Consider the following 21,150-nt stretch of genomic DNA (forward strand, 5'->3'; position numbering starts at 1 on the left):
AGGGAGAGAGGAGAGAGCGAAGAGGCGTGGCCTTTTGCCCAGCGTCGGCGAAAGAGCCTCGCCTTCTACGCATGTGCGCCCTTTTCCCTTTCCCTGGGAGGGCTGTTTTGCGCCTGCGTGCTCAGGAGATCCTCTGGTCCGAAGAACGTGTGAGTGATGGGGGTTGGGAGAGAAGGGGCGTCCTTTTGGGTGGGAGAGGCTCCCTTCTTTTCTTGCGGCTTTGAGCTGGAGGGCCGGAATAGCTAAGATTAGGACGATACTTCATGCTAGTGATGGGAATGAAGTTAGGTCGTGCAGCGCGGTTGTATGTACAGATCCTTTGAAAAAAGCCCACGGGTTGTGCAAGGCTCACTCCTAGCCCTAGGCAAGTGATTTTAGCGTTGCAGCCTTAATCTCGAGAAGGTCTACTTTGCATCACAACCTTGAATACCACTCGGAATTGGAAAATCAGGAGGAACAACATGAGTAGGACTTTAGGCCTTTTAGTCCTGTGTTTAGTTACTTTACTTACAAATAAGGCTGTTGGATTTTATAGGACTTACTCGTGCGTAAGTGCATTTACGATTTCGAATATAAGCCTTCTAAAGACCAGAAGACTGGGATCTTGTCTTTGTCTGCTGAGCAGTAAGTCCCAAGACCAGCAGAATTTCGAAATAAGACCACAGTTCTGTATACATAGTTGGATTAAGCCCATTAAACTCAGGAGCATTAAACCAGCTCATGCTTGAGGGTCCTCCCCCAGTCAGTCTTGTTCAGAATTACAGCACTTTCTGTCCTTTACTGAGAACAAAATCCCACCAAGTTCCATGGAGGTTTCTCAGAAGTAAATGTGTAGAGGAAATTTGCACCACTTGCAGATAGAGCAAAAGGCAATCATGCTTTATTTTAAAATCTGGAATTGGGAGAATTATAGCACAGGAATCTCTCTTTTTACCCTGATACACCCTTTTTCCTTGGGTGCGTGCCTTTGAGTCAGTCTTGACTCCTGGCAATAGCCTGGACAAGCCCCTGCAGTTTTCTTGGCAAGATTTCAGAAGTGGGTTGCCATTGCTTCCTTCCTAGGGCTGAGAGAAAGTGCCTGGCCCAAGGTCACCTGGTTGGCTTTGTGACTAAGGGAGGACTAAAACTCACGGTGTCCCAGTTTCTAGCCTGGTGCCTTAACTACTACACCAAACATGCTCCTATCCCATTTTCCTTACAACATACTAATACAGATCCAGTATTGCTGAGGATGCCTTGAAAATACAGAGAGGGAAATTCAGTGGTAGAGGAACAAGAAGAAAGAAAATATGGAGGTGGAAACCTTTTGTACTGAAGCTGATCAGTTGGTGGGGTGTGCTTTCTCACAGTGGGAAGTGTCAATCCAAGTGGGGTATGGTAGTCCTGGCAGTGAACTGCTGTGTTGGTGGTTAGCAGAATCTGTAGGGGTTCTTTCCATCTTGGCTGGAGGGTGTCTTTTCCCTTGAAGACTTTACAGTAGTTCCAATTTCCAGGCTTGAGGTTGTTGCAAGGCTGGTCTGGATCCTGTAGCAAGCGCTCTTGCACCTTGGTGTCTGCTTTGTCTGTGGGATGCATTTTGAGAACGTGTCCACAATTGCTAGTATATATTGTCCATGTCGACACTTGGACATTTTAAGACAGTCTTTATAGAGATTCACAAAAGGAGGTGGATGAGAGGCTTTCCCGCCTTCTTCCTGGCCCAGGATTGTAGGCTAGGCACTCATGATCAATGGTTTCATTGGAAAGAGGCAACAAAGTGAACAGGACAGCAAGTGATAATTATACTTGGAGAGCCAAGAAGAGAAAGCTTGTAGCTGGTCAAACATGAAGGACAAAGTACTCGAGTCTGGCTTTTCTTCTTAAAGCTACAGTAACATAAAAGTAGCAAAGTTGACAAAGAAAAAAAATACAGGAATATCAAATTTCCATAACAGTAAGAATATTCTTGTGTGGTTTTAAAGAGTAACATATCTCTTAAGTGCATAGGTTCTGTTAAGCACAGTTGTCTTCATCACATGTATCCAGTGTGAGATGAAATAGTGAATGACTTTATAGCTCTTGCTGAGGTTTCATCTGCATGTTTCAGTGTTAGAGTTCTATCAGACATTGCATGTTTTCTTTCTTTAAAGTTGGGACGGGAAGAGGGACAGTTTAATAATGTAGGAAAAGTGGTACCTTTACTCTCAGATCTACCTGTTTCTGCACAACAGGTTGTGAAAAGGTAAGGGTGAGGAAAATAGAAATAAGAAAAAAAAAATCCAGATAAACAAAACTGCAGATGGATTAGGGTTTCCTGGCATCATATCTAGTAGCACTTGTGCAACTAAAGATTTCTTTTTTTAACTCTAAAGAGAAGATTTGGTAAGAAAAGTGTGGAACTCTCCCTTTCAGTCAGTAGCTTCTGACATGCATTAGATGTAGTCTGACAGTTAATTGTTACTTATAATTAACACTAAGAGTATAGGTAGTCCTTGTTTTGCAACTGGACAGTGATGAAAGAGTAACTTTACAACCAATTCTTGCATTTACGACCTTCGCAGGTCTGTAAAGCAAGGGAAAGCTGAAGTAAGATCATAAGCACAGTTGTGGTTTCACTTAGTGACCTCTTTGCTTAATGACTGAGTTGCTAATTGTGCTTGCTAAATGAGGAGTACCTGTACTATTGTAGAAAACAGTTGTAGAATCTTGTGAATTGTCCACAAAGTCAAAGAGATAGCCCAGTGTTGTTTAGATTTACTTTGTGGGTATCCCACCTTTTTCTCTCAAGACTACAGAGTTGGAGTGGGGTATCCCATAATTTTACTCCCACAATAACAACCCTGTGACAGAAATACAACCCAGAATAGGGAGGCAAATCCTGCCATGATTGTGCCTTGGGAGTGAGAGAACTGAAATGGACCTGCTTTTGGGTAACCACTCTCTTACCTGCAGGGGGCAGCAATAATTGAATCTGACAAATGCAAGGGAAAAGATGAATAAGCAGTGGCAGCCAGTTCAATATCCCTCATTATTTTCTGAACAGCACAGTGAAGGGGCTTTTACACGTTAAAGTAGAAATAGATTTCAAAATATTGTTAAGGTGGGCTAGCACAAACATACCACTCTTCTTCCCCAAATAAAATAGTGGAGGAGTGCTCTCCTTTTGGAAAGTTTGGAGAGAAGTTGGTGTTGGAAATGGGAGACAAGAAGGTGACAGGTATGAAAAGAGTATAGGAGACATTGTGCTGATGGAGATTAAAAGGCTGCAGTGGAGGCTGGTTAGTTAGACACCCTTACAATACTCTCCTTACCTGATTTCTCCTCTAAGAAAATGGCTAACAATGTCTAACCAATGTTATATACCTTGAGGCTATTATTGGATGATGTTGAAATAAGGGAGAAATACTCTGTTTAGATCAGTACAGCTGGGGAGAACTTAAGATTGCTTTGTTCATGAGTTAGGGTGACATAAGGGCAATGTCATGGGACCAAGGAGGAAATGGATGTTGTGGAGAAGTGCAAGTGGGCAGGGCCTTTAAGTGACATGGTTAAGTGAGTTCCGAGAACCCCAGATAGTGAGCTGACAGGACAGAGAGAGAGATTGGCTCAGTGACAGAGGCCCTGTCAGCTACATGACAGTGGACAACTTGTCCACACGCCTCCCTCACCCCTGCAGAATACTTCAGACTGCACTTTGCTGATATCCAGGGGTATTGTTTTTATGTCAAACAATTCTTTGTTAAAAATATTTGGTCTTTGCTGCTGTGAATCTAAAACTGAGATTGCGGCTTGGCAGAAACACTCAGCACTTCTAGAAGAGAGATTAGAATGGGACAGAGCCTTGAAAAGTTGGCCCTCTGAAAAATAATTTCTCACTCCGCAGTTTGAGGAAGCAATTTGGTTGCATTTCGTTGTTGTTGTTACAGGACAAATTGATAGCTTGGATTAATTTTATGTTAATGTTTCTTAAGGGTTATCCAAGGGAACTGCCAGCAGAGGTCCTTCACTTTGACCTGAAAACAGTCTCTCTTGCCACATTGCTGTGCTATCTGCTGTGCATGTGAATACTGGTTCAGCGTTTGCAGGGGACAATCCCATTTTTATCTATACAAAATGTATGTTTGTGTCTGAAGTTTAAATTGCTTGTGCGCTAGTCTTCATGGTCGTGCTTTTGATTCCATCATACTATGCCATAGGACTCTGTAGCACTTCAGATCTGAAGGGGGAAGTGGGCATTGTGTAGCACCTGTCCACAATTCCTTAAAGCAGCTGTGTCTTTTCCCAGGATCTCATGACAGCCTTCCCCAGCTGCAGCACAATCTTAGGAAAAGATGCATTGGTTTAAGACAGTGTTTTTCAAACTTGGCACCTTTAAGATGTGTGGACTTCAACTCCCAGAATTCTGGGAGTTGAAGTCCATATGTCTTAAAGTTACCAAGTTTGAAAAACACTGGTTTAAGGAGTTATAGAGAGGTGCTACTTAGGCATTCTGCATGTTCTGAAGCCCCTTCTTCCCTTTGAATCCAAAGTGTTACTATGTAATGTGTTATATACAATTATATCTCTTCAATGATGGGTAGTTCTTTGAGCCAGTACAGGCTTTTATGAGCAGAAGTAGGGGTGTTTTTTCCCTAAGTGGTTCTTCATCTGTGTAGCATTCTGGGGAAGGATTTAGGAGAGTGGAGAGGAAATAGAGAATCAACAAAAACTCTTTCTTAGGTTTTGCTAGATCAAAGAATCTCAGTGGAAAAAACAACCTGATTTATTAATTAGGGCTATTTCAAGAGCATTTGTTTAGATTCAGTCAATAAGCTTTTTGGACAGTTAAAAATGTTCCCCTGAATAACCGGGTAGCAGATTTTAAAAATGAAAGCACTTAGTGAATCTAGGAGGGACTGGTGCCTTCTTAGATTGTCCACAGTGTCCTCTGAGACAAGATGCTCTAATGTATGTGCACATCTTTAATAAGCAAAGGTGGATTGTTCTTTTCTTCAGAATGTTTTAATAACAGAAGTGCATATCACTAAGACCTTTTAATCTCAAATTTCTTTAATAAGTGATCATTCTGTTTAGAGATATAGCCTGAGGCTATATTTACTCTCATGTCAAACAACCCCCTTTGGATGGTGGACCCTGTACTTTGTCATTGGTGTGTGTGTGCAAGTGTGTACACAAACACATCATGAAAACAACAAGGAGAAGAAGAGAAGAAAACAAAGAACTAAGCCTCATCTTTTCACGTGTTAGAAAAATTAAGCCCAAAGTTACCACCAACATTTACAAAATCAACATCCTCATCTCTGATGTGGCCCAGATACTATCCTGTCTGGGTACAACTCTGACTTTTCCCCAAATACTTTCAGGCTGACTTAGAATTTGTTTGCTGCATTTACCTCTGTTAACAATAAATCTGAGATTAATGGGATCTTCTGCAGTCTTTTAATTCAGTCAGTGACTTAAAGTTGGTTTCAAGTATAGATTTTGTTTCTTCATTGTCAGTGTGATTGACTGAAAAGTGCAACCAGATTGTAAATAGATGCAAAGGAATTTAATGGACTCTGTGGTTCTGTTTCCATTTACAGTATATGTGCCAATAGTTGAGGTTCAAAGGGCAGCACAGGTAGGGCTGTTAGAAACCTAATGGAGAGACAGCTGAGTTTTAAGTTACATTATTTTTAGTTTAATTACACATTATTTGGCTATATAAAAATAACTCATTGCTTTGCTGTGATGATGTTACTTTAATGCAGAATATTATTTGCTGATCAATTTTTCAAACCTAAACTCTTGTGTGCTCTTATACTCTTAAATAGACATGCATATGACTTTAGCAATGAGACACACTTGTTAACATTTGTCAGAACATAGCATGTGTGCATACTTCAAAATATCTGAGCTGCATCCTTTGCATTGTGGAATGCTGTGAATGATTGTACACCAGGAAGGATCTGTCTTGCCCAATACCCTTAATATGCTAAAAAAAGTTTATTCTATGACTCCAAGAAAGAACTGGAAGCACACACAGAACAAACTGAAGCAATATATCTGATGTTTGTGGTCAGGTCTGCCACATTTCCATTAATATGCTTAAGGTTTAAGTAAGATCCAGCAGGTATGAAATCTTACATTTTAAAAATTGGAGTGGGGGCAATCATGTTTCTTTGCCCCTCAAATCCTAAGGAAGACTTGAAGCTAAAGAACATTTATTGAAATTGATCTAATTAGCTCCAAGAAGTTTGATATACTTCTTACACTCAAACTTTATGACCATTTTTGCCCTCCCTCATTGTGCTTAACATTCAACTTGAAAATCTGTCAGCTTAGATAGGACAACCTCTATGTCATTTCGTAATTATTATCTTCCCAAACTATAGGAATGCTGATGGGTTGGATTTGTTTTATTTTTTAAGGAAAACTTAAATTGGAAAGGCTGGTTTTGAAACTTGTAATATATAAACTTTTAAAGGAGCAACTTTGCCTATAAATTTCATTTAATTCTGCTAAGAAATTAAAAAAACAACAAAATGACAATTTCCTTTTTTAAAAAAGCAAAATTTAAAGATACCTAGAACAAAGTCTTTAGCAAAGGATTGTTACCTTGTCGTGGTGCTGGAGCTTGAGCACCTCAATAATGCCATGAGCTAAACCGTGAAGGGCCCCCCAAGACAGGAAGGTCATGACAGAGAGGTCAGACTAAATGCGATCCCTGGGGAAGGTAATGGCAACCCACCCCAGTATTCTTGCCGTGAAAACTAAATGGATCAGTACAACCAGAGATATGTCGGTATACCATCGGAAGATGAGACCCCCACAATTTAGGATCAGACTAAAGAGATTAGGGAAGACCCACAGATCAGCTAGATATGAGCTCACTAATATTCCTAAGGAATATGCAGTGGAGGTGAAGAATCTATTTAAGGGACTGGACTTAGTAGATAGGGTCCTGGAAGAACTATGGACAGAAGTTCGCAACATTGTTCAGGAGGCGGCAACAAAATACATCCCAAAGAAAGAGAAAACCATGAAGGCAAAATGGCTGTCAGCTGAGACACTAGAAGTAGCCCAAGAAAGAAGTAAAGCAAAAGGCAACAGCGATAGGGGGAGATATGCCCAATTAAATGCAAAATTCCAGAGGTTAGCCAGAAGAGATAAGGAATTATTTTTAAACAAGCAACGCGTGGAAGTGGAAGAAGACAATAGAATAGGAAGGACAAGAGACCTCTTCCAGAAAATTAGAAACATCTGTCATGAGTGAGGATGGTGAGCAGGGGGCTCCCATCCAGGCTGTAAAGCGCATGCGTAGTACTGAGGAATTAGGTGGCCATTCAAAGAGACACAGATCGGGCCTGCCTTAGTCTTTGGGGTTTATATGTCTGGGTTTTCCCACACTTCTTCAGTTTGTTAGGATTCTCTGTTATGTAGCAGTAAGTAAACATTAGAGACCTATTCCTTGTCTCAGCGTGGTTCCTGGCTGTTAGGACAACATCGGAGGTAAATTCCAGGCCAAAATGGGTATGATCAAAAACAAAGATGGCAAGGACCTAACAGAAGAAGAAGACATCAAGAAAAGGTGGCAAGAATATACAGAAGACCTGTATAGGAAGGATAACAATATTGGGGATAGCTTTGACAGTGTGGTCAGTGAGCTAGAGCCAGACATCCTGAAGAGTGAGGTTGAATGGGCCTTAAGAAGCATTGCTAATAACAAGGCAGCAGGAGACGACGGCATCCCAGCTGAACTGTTCAAAATCTTGCAAGATGATGCTATCAAGGTAATGCATGCTATATGCCAGCAAATTTGGAAAACACAAGAATGGTCATCAGATTGGAAAAAATCAACTTATATCCCCATACCAAAAAAGGGAAACACTAAAGAATGTTCAAACGATCGAACAGTGGCACTCATTTCACATGCCAGTAAGGTAATGCTCAAGATCCTGCAAGGTAGACTTCAGCAATTCATGGAGCGAGAATTGCCAGATGTACAAGCTGGCTTTAGAAAAGGCAGAGGAACTCGGGACCAAATTGCCAATATCCGCTGGATAATGGAAAAAGCCAGGGAGTTTCAGAAAAACATCTATTTCTGCTTTATTGACTACTCTAAAGCCTTTGACTGTGTGGACCATAACAAATTGTGGCAAGTTCTTAGTGGTGTGGGGATACCAAGTCATCTTGTATGCCTCCTGAAGAATCTGTATAACGACCGGTATACAGTAAGTAACAGTAAGAACAGACCACGGAACAACGGTCTGGTTTAAGATTGGGAAAGGAGTATGGCAGGGCTGTATACTCTCACCCTACCTATTCAACTTGTACACAGAACACATCATGCAACATGCTGGGCTTGAGGAATCCAAGTCTGGAGTTAAAATCGCTGGAAGAAACATTAACAATCTCATATGCAGATGATACCACTTTGATGGCTGAAAGCGAAGAGGAACTGAGGAGCCTTATGATGAAAGTGAAAGAAGAAAGTGCAAAAGCTGGCTTGCAGCTAAACCTCAAAAAAACCAAGATTATGGCAACCAGCTTGATTGATAACTGGCAAATAGAGGGAGAAAATGTAGAAGCAGTGAAAGACTTTGTATTTCTAGGTGCGAAGATTACTGCAGATGCTGACTGCAGCCAGGAAATCAGAAGACGCTCAATCCTTGGGAGAAGAGCAATGACAAATCTCGATAAAATAGTTAAGAGCAGAGACATCACACTGACAACAAAGGTCCGCATAGTTAAAGCAATGGTGTTCCCCGTAGTAACATATGGCTGCGAGAGCTGGACCATAAGGAAGGCTGAGAGAAGGAAGATCGATGCTTTTGAACTGTGGTGTTGGAGGAAAATTCTGAGAGTGCCTTGGACTGCAAGAAGATCAAACCAGTCCATCCTCCAGGAAATCAAGCCAGACTGCTCACTTGAGGGAATGATATTAAAGGCAAAACTGAAATACTTTGGCCACATAATGAGAAGACAGGACACCCTGGAGAAGATGCTGATGCTAGGGAGAGTGGAAGGCAAAAGGAAGAGGGGCTGACCAAGGGCAAGGTGGATGGATGATATTCTAGAGGTGATGGACTCGTCCCTGGGGGAGCTGAGGGTGTTGACGACCGACAGGAAGCTCTGGTGTGGGCTGGTCCATGAAGTCATGAAGAGTTGGAAGCGACTAAACGAATAAAACAGAACAAAGTCTCCTGATTCTGTTTGTCTGAAATGAATACATTTTGTGCTCTCAGTAGTGATTGCAGTATTTCAAAAGCAGTAGATACAGATTTGGAATTGTGAACCAGGATCTGGATTTGGAGGGTGGGTTTGGATAGGCTCTGAGATTATATTTTAAATTGCCAAATTGGGGTTCTGCCCAGAATTTAATATCAGTGCCTACATAGGGAATTGCTTAATATAGATGGATTTTGTAAGTTAAATTTCCCTTTTATGGTGGGCTTCACATAGTATGAAAAGAATCAGACCTTCCTCCAGACAGCCTGGACTGGAAATAGTTCATCCAAGGAACAATAATCCAAGATCTCTGATCAGTAGTCTTTTTAGAAGGAAGGTCACAGTGACAACACAATAATCCCATGAGTACTCTACCCCCAAATGAAACACTTCTATCCAGGGAATTATGGTGGCAAAATTATTTGTCGTCTTTCACTCTTACTTTGCAGGGGACTGAACTGAACAGGTGGGGCAGTTTCCATCTGTTCACTGTTTTGGTAACTGTTAATCATCCTATCTGTGTGAGAAATAACTCTCAACGAAAGTTTTCTTGTGTGGGATGGAGAGGAGCTATGAAGGATGCCGGGGGAAGGTGACTATAGGTGACTTAATTTGACACGTAGTACAGCAATCCACACTCCCATGGGCTTTTGAGGATCTGGCTGCAAAGTTTCAGAAGCTCCTCCAGTTGAGAGTAGCGAAGTACTTCAAATTCCTGTTAGATTGTTGAGAGTATTTGAGAGAAATATTCTGGTGCCAGAGCAGTTGAAATGTTAAAAATGTAAGGTAATTGCACATTCACATTTTTTCACATTAAGATAAAAATATTTTCAGGAAGATCTCAGCAGGAGAATAAACTAATACAAATTAGTGTTTGTGTCAACATGTTAATCTACGTAATTTGGAGGACTCAGGCTGTTCATCGGAATCCAGCTTTTAAAAAATGCTCTGCGTTTCCTTACATGAAGCCTACATGAAATCACTGAGAATTTTTAATGCTGTACTTAACAGAGTGGCATTCAAACATTGGTTTCTGTTGGTTGAATTGTTCTATTTTTTTAAAGGTTATTGCTAAAGAATTCTGTCTTGTTCCTTTTGAGAAAGTAAGGATTCCTCCCCCCACCCCGCACCCCCATCAGACTACAGGTCACATTAAAAAAATAAAGTTCCTGTACATATAAAATTGGCATGTTAGGGACATCTTTATTATCCCAGAACAGAACAGAAGGATTTCCAGTCCATTTCTCTTACTTACAAACAATATATCTGAATGTGATTTGGGGGCAGGGCTACACTTTTTCTGAGCAACTGACAAATGCTTACCAAGGTGACATGAATATGGAAGTAAGGAGACCCTGCAGGAAGGATTAACAGATGGAGGCTTTGTCCACGATTGCTGAACTTCCATCTTTGCAAAATCTTGCTGTTTTGCTCCCAAACTGGCTGATTTTAGAATCTAGCTGTGATAGTCCTATTTTAATGATCTGTGGATTTTGCAGGTAAGGAAGGGATTGAGCCCTCCACCTTCCCAGTGGGTCTTACTTCCCCAAATTTGCCTTAAGAGAAGAGCATAAGTTTGAAAGCCATAATGTCTACTCTCATACTTAGATAAATTCATTCTTTCCATTCTTTCTGCAGTTTATTTTGAATTCAAATTGGATTTGTGCCCAAATAATTCCTAGCAGATAAAGGGAATGAGATGAAATGATAGTTCTTGTTTCAGAGTGTTCAGATGATTTCCTTTTATGCTTATGTAAATGGTTGATTATAGGAAGTTAAGTAACTGCAATTATGGCTTAACATTAGAAAATAACTGTGTTTGATGTTTTCATTTATGAGAACTATGCCGCTAGTAATGAGAATATTCTTGTGTCAAAACTCTCTCTTCAATATATCAGCTTTACACTCTGAATACAAATTAGTTCTTGGTTTAGCAGTTATTTTTGATCAGTGGGTTTGAATGAAAAAATGAAATGTCAAGATATGCCTGAAAAAAATGGTTTATTATGATATAAATAACAAAGAATTATAGATATCCCTTTTGTTGCCTATCTTGAATATTTTGCATCTTACATTCTTTCTGTAATATTTAGAATAGAGTTTCCATGTAACAGTCAGTCATGAATTATCAGTTTGGGAAACTTTAGAGTTTTCAGAAGTACAGAAGAAATTACTATCAAGCGGTATGTCCCTTCCCAAATGCCCTTCTAGCTCAGTTTACTCAACGTGCTAAACCTTAAAACCAGGTTAGCCAAATAGAATTGCTGTGTTTACATAACATGCTATGCCTCAACAGATACACCACATTATAACTTAATGTGACGGCTATGTTGACCCATCATGCTTAGACAGTGGGTGGTTACCGACAACATTTTGTCTTAGTCAATGTGTGGTGTAAATCATTGAGTACTGAGTATTCATGTTGGGATTGAATACTGATTGGCTGTTGAGGGGAGAATCAAAAAATTAAGAGGAATGAAAAGACAGAAGAATTATTTATATGTAAAAAAGGAAGAGATAACCCCTAATTTTGTGCAGGGATAATTTTCTGTTTATATCATTGCACTGAAAGTGATCCTTAAATATCTAGGAGCTTTTAAAAAATGGCACAGGATGAAAGATCTAAATTGAAACAGGAGTAATCTTTAATCCTAATTTCTGAGACTACGTTAATTTCAGGTAATGGATCTTTGCTGGGTATTTTAAAGTTATTTTGTAACAATTTAAAGCACTTTAACATTTCTCAAAAACCATTACATATTAATATGTAGTATTTTGGATTAACTATGTAATTATGCAGCTACATTACTATCGTATAAAATACTATATACTTTAAAAGAAACAAACCCTATTATATAATAAAGTATATGGTTAAAAAAACCCAAAACCTTACACTAAACTACCTAAGGAAAAAATGAGGGAAAAAGAAGAAAAAAATTATTGTTTGAAAAAAAAAACCCTCATAAACAAAGAATACACTTTATCTATATATATGGCATGCATTCACACACACATGCAAAAAGGGAAGAAAAACACCCCTACATGGAAAAAATATTCAAAAATATCCAAACATGGAAATGATAATTTTCTTCAATTTCACTGTTATAATTCAATTTTTAAAAATGAATTATACCTAGTACATAGAGAATGCTATTACGCAGTCTTGCATCTCCTTGATACAAGGCTTGTCTGGTCTAGTTTGTACCATTTTGTCATGAAGTTTTGTATTCCTGAATTCCAGTTGGAAAAGGCAGCCTCTAGAGTTATTGTTTTACTCAGTCACTCAACAGAAGACGACTAAAGAGGATAAATTTTCCCCCTGTTTGTTATATTGGAATGCAGATAATAGTGAGACAGACTGTCCATTTACTTCATTTACATCCTTTTTAGTGGTAAATGTTCCACCAGTGTGGAATAGTGAGATGAACATACCTAAATCGATTAAACAAATAAAGCAAATAATAAATAAGCAAATATTTTGACAATATCACCTTGATTGCTAGGAACACTTTCTTTCCATGTGGGTGGTTTTGACCCAGAAGATCTTGTTCCATGCATCTAAAAGATGTTTGCAGTTCTGTGATATCTTAGGAATCCACAACGCGCACCCGCACACACAATGCGTACAAATCTGACTTTCGGTAATTTAGTCTTAATGTGAAATCAGTATTTTTGGGGTGACTTAAAATCTACACAGAGAATCTTATAGTTACAGTACTGTACATTGTATTTTTGAAGCTGGGAAAATAATTAAAGGTTCTGTGTTGCAATAAAGTGCCTGGGGTCAAAAATAAATAGTTTGATGGTAATGGAGATGTAACTCAGTTATTAAATTGGTCAGAATAAACTTAGTACAGTATATTCATAGGACTTACATTAAAGGAGCTAACCAGAATGGAATAATTATGATTTTTATTCTAATTTTTTTAAAAATTATATTCCTAAAATGGATTTCTATTCCAGAATATCATTGGGTGATTTCTCTTTGGGACTTTTAAAAATTTGATTAAGTTTCTAAACTGCTGATTAGAAATCCCATATCATAACCCCATTGCAAATAAAGCAATTAAACAAATACATCCTTAATTTTGGTACCAAGTAAGCTTTTAAAAATTCTGCAGCTCAAACTCCTTTAAAATGCTTGCGCTAATCTCTCTGAAAAAGTAGTAAGTAACAAAGGGATGGGTATCTCTGTCAGCCCTTTGAATTTTTTAAAAACTTGCTGCTTTTATAGCTGTGAAACCAGCAGTTCAGAATTCACTGGAGACCATCAGGGTAGGGAATGCTATGCTAAATGACTGTGCTCTGTACTTGTGTCCTCAAAGATTAGCAGCTAACAACCAGCAATTGTAAAAGCAGAAGGATATTTTGACAATGAGGATCTGTTCCCCTGAAGAAAGCAGCCCTGCAGTGTGTGTTTTTTTTAAAATACAGTACCATTGTGTTATGTATAACTGCCTCACATTAATTCTGTTTTATTTATTTCTTTTGGAGGACAGTATGGTGCTGTGATTTAACAGTACAATACAAGCATCTGAGATCTTTCAAGGGATAGCAGAATGAAAAATTCTGCTTTTCCCTAGGAGTTTGCTCTATTCATTTATTCATAAATATAAATACAAATTAACATTTTGTTTGTTTGTTTTCTTACCCAGGTCGTCTTATTGGAATCCTGATGGTTCTTTTGTATCGGTACTTGGGGTTGGCTCTTCCCCAGATAAGTAGAGCGACAAATAAACGAAATTTCAGGTATTTATTTTGTTATATTTATATCCTGTCTTTTCTCCAAGGTGTTCATGGCAATTCATGTGCAGTTATCCTTCATTTTATTCTTGTCATTATCCTGTGAAATAGTTTGGATTAAGAGAAAGTGATTGGCTCACTCTGTGGGTGAGTGGTGAGTGGGGACTGGAGCCTGCGCCTTCTTATGCAGACTCTTCTCCAGGCACTTAACCCCGTATTCAGGAGCTTGCTTAAAGCAGAAGCTTTCAGCAACCACATGGCTGGATTAACTGCTTAGTGGCACTCCAGAATGAAGGCACATTTGCACAGAAAGACTGTAGTACAGCAAAAGCAACATATCCATCCATCCATCCATCCATCCATCCATCCATGGCTTCAATTTTCTTCCCAGCCTTGAAATTGAGATGCACCCCCTTAGTGTTCATAATGGTTCTCTGGTTTGGGAACTGATGATTCCCAAACCTCACTAGCTTGATTCCTTACACAGTTATTCTCATGCATGCTTTATTTCCATCATATACTGCTCTTACCCCATCTTAATTATATTCTACTTAAATAGAGTATTTAAATAGTTAAATAGTTTTAAAATACCCTGTGTCCCAGCCACCCACACCTTTTCATAGTACTTGAGAATACGTATCAGTAGGAGTTCTACCTTCTGATCTAAATATCATCCTGGGCAGTGGAGACTAGAGGGCAGTAGAGGCAGTTCCCTGGTCATTTGGACCCAGCTCTGGGTGTGACATGGCCTTCCATTCTCACTCCCCCAAAAGCTGTCCTCCTTCCCACAGGGCCATTATACAATTACTAATTTCTGTTGCCATTGAAAAATATTCAGTAGTATTTTATTCAGGTTCTGCATGTGGCATGGGGCCCTATCATGTCTGTCTTGTCAGGTTTTTTTTATTGTGGCTCTGTTTTCCAGCCTTCAGAGCTAGGAGAGGCAACTGCTATGACTTGTAGAAGAAACACAGCAGCAGCCTTCAAGAGGTGTTGTGGGTCAGGTAGTCACTTGGAGGCAATTGTTGCCCACATGGGTATATTGTACCTGTGCATATATACTGACTTGGTAAGTAGGAGTTTTCCCATAGAATAGAGGAACAAATCACCTGCATTATTGGCTAGTAAAAAGAAAAAGAGAAAGAAAGACAAACTTAAATGTGTCTGGATATATATTTCTGGTTGATCATCAAGTGACTATTTCTGTAATAGACTCACTGATGAGAACAGTGACTACAATATCTCCAGACTTTCTAGCCCCAGCAAGTGCTGGAGCCGAGAACAGTTTTCAGTTTTACAAACATGATCAAATGTTATGAGGGAAACATTTATTTTAAATAATAATAACACCAAGGAAACCCTTTTCTCTGCGGCCTTATAGAAATGGCTCCTTTTTGGACTAGATGGTACTTCAATTTCTTTGATCTGATCTGATTCAGTAAGTCAGCTTTATGTTCCAAAAAATAGACTCCGATAGGTAGAGGTATGTGTCCTTCCCCCTTTGTCATTACTTTGCTGCTCTGCAAGTGTATGGGAAATATTTCTGCAAAATACTTGATGTTGAAGTGGGAACAAAGACCCTTGACATTCGTGATTTGTCCATTGTGTGATGAATACCTGGTGGAATGAGTGAAGCCCTGAGAGAAAGGTTGGCTGTTCTCAACTTTTGGAGTGATCCTTGTAAACTAAAAGGAGAAAGGGTCTTGGAGGCCCTGAGGCCAGCTAAGTATCTTAAGCACAGGTGAGTATTTTCTAAGATGCAGTTCATAACACATGTGTTTTTTAGAACCAAAGCTCACCTAGAATGTTCTTCAAAAATGGAAATACAAAAATATTTAAACTTGTGGTTCTGTTTTATATGGCTTCATATTGCTATTTTGCCTGTTTGCCCTCTCCATATTCAAAGCCAGATCCAGAACACTAGAAGGTTCCATTCATCACACATCTCATATCACGCCAAGTTGTAACATGTTTTGCTTGATTCTGGCTTAGTGGTAACTGTGAACACAGGAGATACAGCTTGTCAAACGTGTTGTATAGTCTTAGTGTGAATCAGGCAACCAGGGGTTGCTCAACGAACTGTGACTAAAAAGATTATGCCATTACGTGATGGGAAGCCCAACATTGACCATTGGTCTTTCTAGTTCAGTATGGTGTGTACCAACTGAACCTGGCCTCTCCAGACTGCAATTCTAGAATATCTAGCCAGCATGATCCTTGGCTGATGTAAGAAAAAGCCTAGTGGGGACATACTTTGGTATAGCTATACAGTAGAAATAGAGACTTCCAGGGAACCTTGGAAGTGTAGCTGGGGACAAAGTGGGAAGATTCATAATGGTGGACAAACCTTCCTGGAAGTTTAGTTTTGCATTATTTTTCAGTAGTGTACAATTACAGTGAACCATCCTGCAACCATATAATCAGTGGGGCTGTGCAGCACCTTGGATTGGTTGGAAAAAGATGCACACACAGAGCAGCTGTTGGCAACTCCTGAAACCAAATGCCGCTTTCCCTGGGATCACGCTGCAGCAACGAAGAGCAGCCACACCGTCCCAGAGAAAAGACTCAGCTGCTTTGGGGAGTTCCTGACTGGGGCTCCATCAGTGCCCCTGTGTGCTTGGAAGCACTTTTGCCCTTTGAATCCAAAGAAACGCCTTCATGCAGACTCCTCATGTAGCAATCACCCCATTAGGAAAATAGAAGAAATAGATTTAAGACAGCGAGTGGCTATTCTAAAGTCTATTAGGATTAAAATGTGTGTGTCTTGTATAGCTATAGTTCTTTTTTAAAAAAAAATCAAGTGACTTATTTTATAAAGGAAATGTGCCATATATAAATTGATTTTAAGAGCCAGAACACTGAAGGCATTGGTTAAAACTCAAAAAGTATGTGTACCTCTCTTTTTAATTATGGGTGCAAGACTTGTGTATTCAACAAACCTGAGGCTTCATCTAAATGTGTTCTATTCAGTTTAAACCCCAGTGAGTTCATATATCCTGCTAAGTTGAAAAGCACAAAGCCAAACCTAAGCAGACCATATAATGGCTTAACAAAACATGCTACCTGGTCAGTGTTTTCAGCTCCGAGGTCACTTACAGATTTTTCATATTCTATATCTCAGATCTACTGGAAGAGGCAAAAATAATAAAGTAAAATCTGCAGCAAAACTCTCTGTATGAATTAGCAGTCATCTGTGGTGAAGACTTAGTTTTTTTTTTAAATGGAGACATTAATAGGGATCAGATACTGCAGCGTTACCATCCATCATACTCATGTCATTTAATTTGGAAATTGCTCTAAAGAAAAAGCATTTCAGAAAATGTTTGTTCAATGAGTCTCACAGTTTGCCTTTTCTCTCATTAGAAAAATATAGAGCTGTACTGACTGTAAGTGCATTGTAGTGAGCAGTACAGCAGTGCAAATTACAGTAGTGACACTCTACTTGTCTACTTACACTGCGTGCACAATTATTAGGCAAGTTGTATTTTTGAGGATGAATTTCATTATTGAACAACTACAGTGCTCTCGGTCAATCCAAAATGTTAATAAACCTCAAACCTGAATATTTAAGAAAGTAAAAGTGAGGTTTTGGCTTTCTTAGGAGCATATCTATGTGTGCACAATTATTGGGCAACTATTAGTGTGCAGAATTATTATGCAACTAAATGAAAAACGAAAATTCCCCCATCTCACTCGTTTATTTTCATCTGTTAAAGTGAGAATAATAAACAACTCCAAATTTACAAATAAGCATTTCTGACATTTCAAACAAAAAATCAGTGACCAATATAGCCACCCTTCTTTGCAATAACAGTCATAAGCCTTCCATTCATGGAGTCTGTCAGTTTCTTAATCTGTTGACAATCAACTTTTTGTGCAGCAGCAACCACAGCCTCCCAGACACTGTTCAGAGAGATGTACTGTTTTCCTTCACCATACATCTCCAGTTTGAGAAGGGCCCACAAGTTCTCAATAGGGTTTAGGTCAGGTGAGGAAGGGGGCCATGTCATTATTCTTTCATCTTTGAGGCCTTTACTGGCTAGCCACACAGTGGAGTACTTCGATGCATGCGATGGAGCATTGTCCTGGATAAACATCATGGTCTTCTTGAAAGATGCAGACTTTTTCCTGTACCACTGCTTGAAGAAAGTGTCTTCTAAAAACTGGCAGTAGGTTTGGGAGTTGATTTTCAGTCCATCTTCAACCCGAAAAGGTCCAACTAGCTCATCTTTAATAATACCAGCCCATACCAGTACCCCACCTCCACCTTGCTGGCATCTGAGTCAAAGTGGAGCTCTGTGCCTGTTACTGATCCAGCCATGGGCCCATCCATCTGGTCTGTCAAAAGTCACTCTCATCTCATCAATCCATAAAACCTTTGAACAATCTGTCTTCAGATATTTCTTGGCCCAGTCTTGCCGTTTCAACTTGTGTGTCTTGTTCAGTGGTGGTCGAATTTCAGCCTTCCTTACCTTGGCCATGTCTCTGAGCACTGAACACCTTGTACTTCTGGGCACTCCAGGTAGGTTGCAGTTCTGGAATATGACAGCACTGGAGGATAATGGGTTCCTGGTAGCTTCACGTTTGATTCTTTTCAAATCTTTGGCAGTTAATTTGCCTCTTTTTTCTCAACATGTTCCTTGTGACCCTGTTGACTATTTGCAACAAAACGTTTGATGGTTCTGTGGTCACGCCCCAATATCTTAGCAATTTCAAGAGTGCCGCATCCCTCTGAAAGACTTTTTACAATTTTTGACTTTTCAGAGTCAGTTAAATCTCTTTTTTGGCCCATTTTGCCTGAGGAAAAGAAGCTGCCTAATAATTATGCATACCTTGATATAGGGTGTTGATCTCCTTAGGCCACACCCTCCCTCATTACAGAAATACACATCACCTGATATGCTTATATCCAATAAGCATTCAGGTTTATACAGCTTGGAGGTGGAAAACATGCATAAAAATGATGATATGGTCAAAATACTCACTTGCCTAATTGTGAGCACAGTGTAGAAGAAAGCCCCACTGCTTTCAAGTGGGTGTACTGCATGCTAAGTGTTGGTAGGATTGCAGCCTGATTCTTTTGGCCAGATCCCCTCTGTATAACTCTCTAATGCTAGCAAATGGGGGGTGGCAGTGGGGGTGGGTGGGTGGAGGGCAAGCCAGAAAAGCCTGCCAGATAAATATTTGATCAGCTTTAGGTTTCTGTGTGAGAATCAAGCTTCATAATGGAATGGGTGCTTTCTCACTCTCAATCCCCATGGATATGTGTATGCCCTGTTAAAGAGGCAGCATGCTTCTTTAATAACTTATTATATGTTTACTTTCAGCCCCTTGCTGTCTATATTGCTGGTTTAACTTTCTGGCACAATATTGTTTTCATCCTGAAGGAAATCACTGTGACGCAAGGTTCCCAACTGGGTGACCTCCAGTTATATTGAGTGACACACACATACACACACACACACACACAATTTCCCAAGAAGCATGGCCAACATCTGGAGGGCACAAGGTTGGGCAGAGAGAGAGTCCTGTACTTTAGGTGGATCCTGAAGTGAGCTGGTTTCACTTGGTGTCCCCAGGAGATCTATTTAGACTTACCTCTTCTCTTTCTTTCAGCCTCAGCAGTGTGTGCAATTACATTCAGAAGATGACTCGTGTGCGAGTGGTTGATAACAGCTCCTTGGGAAACACACCATATCACCGGCCTCCAAAATGTATCCATGTCTATACCAAAAATGGAGTGGGCAAAGTGGGTGACCAAATCCTTCTGGCTATCAAAGGGGAAAAGAAAAAGGCATTAATTGTCGGGTGCAAGTTTCCTGGGCCTCGCATGACTCCTCGGTTTGATTCTAACAATGTGGTGCTCATTGAAGATAATGGGAACCCAATTGGGACACGGATCAAAACTCCCATACCTTCTCTGCTGAGGAAGAGAAAAGAATTCTCCAAAGTGTTGGCCATTGCCTCCGATTTTCTCTGATAAGCAAGGGGATGTTGTGTGACAAGCAGTCTCTTGAGCTGCGTTTCTCTTTTCCTTCCCAGAACTGAGGAAGAAGAGTTTGAAAAAAGTAGGAAGAGGGTTGGGGGAGGGTGGCACAAAGCCTTTGTATAGAAATTAAAAACATTTTCCTAAGACATCTTTGGGGAAAGACGCTTTCCATTCCTTTGGGTAACAGTTGTTCTTCTGAACTAGCTTAATTAAAGATAGAGTGTTGATAACTGTTTTGTTTTGTATGATTTATGCTTTTGAAAGAGGTAGGAGAGAAGAAAGTAAAGGACTGGAAATGTGAGAGGACCATTCAGAGGGTCAACAGATTTGGGCAGCTGTTGCTCTCTGTTAATCTCCAGTCACTTTTGGAGTTTTTTTTCTTTCACAGTTTTATTCTGTTAAAGCATTCTATAGTTGCATTGTCCTGATTCCAGCCAGCAAAAACCTTTTAAGTAAATTCCAGCATGGTTTTATGCTATTAATAAAGACAAATAAAAAGGAACCAGCAAATAGAAGAATGTCATAAACAGTATTTCTATTCCTGCTTCTCTCCCTTTCTGGCTTTCTTAGAGAATACCTTACTCTACTCCTACTATGAGGTTCCCCACTAGGATATTTTTTCTGTCATGTTATTTCTTCCTTTGCATTTTTGTCTTCCCTCTTTGTTTTACAGATATTTTCTGTGTTCTGAACTAAATCCATGACTTGGAATTTCACTAACAGATGTGGAGAAGATAGGTCACCCTATTAATCAATGGGTTATTTTTATTTTATTTTATTTTATTTTATTTTATTTTATTTTATTTTATTTTATTTTATTTTATTTTATTTTATTTTATTTTATTTTATTTTATTTTATTTTATTTTATTTTATTTTATTTTATTTTATTTTATTTTATTTTATTTTATTTTATTTTATTTTATTTTATTTTATTTATTGTTTTGTTTTTTTGTTTTTGTTTTTGTTTTTGTTTTTGTTTTTGTTTTATTATTTTCTATCCCGCCTTTATTATTTTTATAAACAACTCAAGGCGGCGAACATACCTAATACTCCTTCCTCCTCCTACTTTCCCCACAACAACAACCTTGTGAGGTGAGTTGGGCTGAGAGAGAGGGACTGGCCCAAGGTCACCCAGCCAGCTTTCATACCTAAGGCGGGACTAGAACTCTTGGTCTCCTGGTTTTTAGCCTGGTGCCTTAACCACTAGACCAAACTGGCTCCAAAGTGG

At 39.4% G+C, this 21,150-nt stretch overlaps 1 protein-coding gene across 1 annotated transcript; it reads left to right on the top strand.

The window, feature by feature from the left end:
* The first annotated feature begins 81 nt into the window (after positions 1–81).
* MRPL14 (mitochondrial ribosomal protein L14) lies at positions 82–20,151 on the top strand. Its single transcript, XM_063305102.1, has 3 exons — positions 82–149; positions 13,845–13,938; positions 19,549–20,151. Exons 2-3 carry the CDS (start codon positions 13,865–13,867, stop codon positions 19,910–19,912), a joined length of 438 nt encoding a protein of 145 aa, XP_063161172.1. The 5' UTR covers positions 82–149; positions 13,845–13,864; the 3' UTR covers positions 19,913–20,151.
* The last annotated feature ends 999 nt before the right edge of the window (positions 20,152–21,150 follow it).

This window comes from Candoia aspera, chromosome 1 (genome assembly GCF_035149785.1).
Source record: "Candoia aspera isolate rCanAsp1 chromosome 1, rCanAsp1.hap2, whole genome shotgun sequence".
Classification (NCBI taxonomy): Eukaryota; Metazoa; Chordata; class Lepidosauria; order Squamata; family Boidae; genus Candoia; species Candoia aspera.

Bases quoted from the DNA above. Each gene is read 5' to 3' on its own strand.
- MRPL14 (XM_063305102.1), top strand. From the start codon at position 13,865: ATGGTTCTTTTGTATCGGTACTTGGGGTTGGCTCTTCCCCAGATAAGT. The intron at 13,939-19,548 runs GTATTTATTTTG...TCTTTCTTTCAG, and splicing joins ACAAATAAACGAAATTTCAG to CCTCAGCAGTGTGTGCAATT.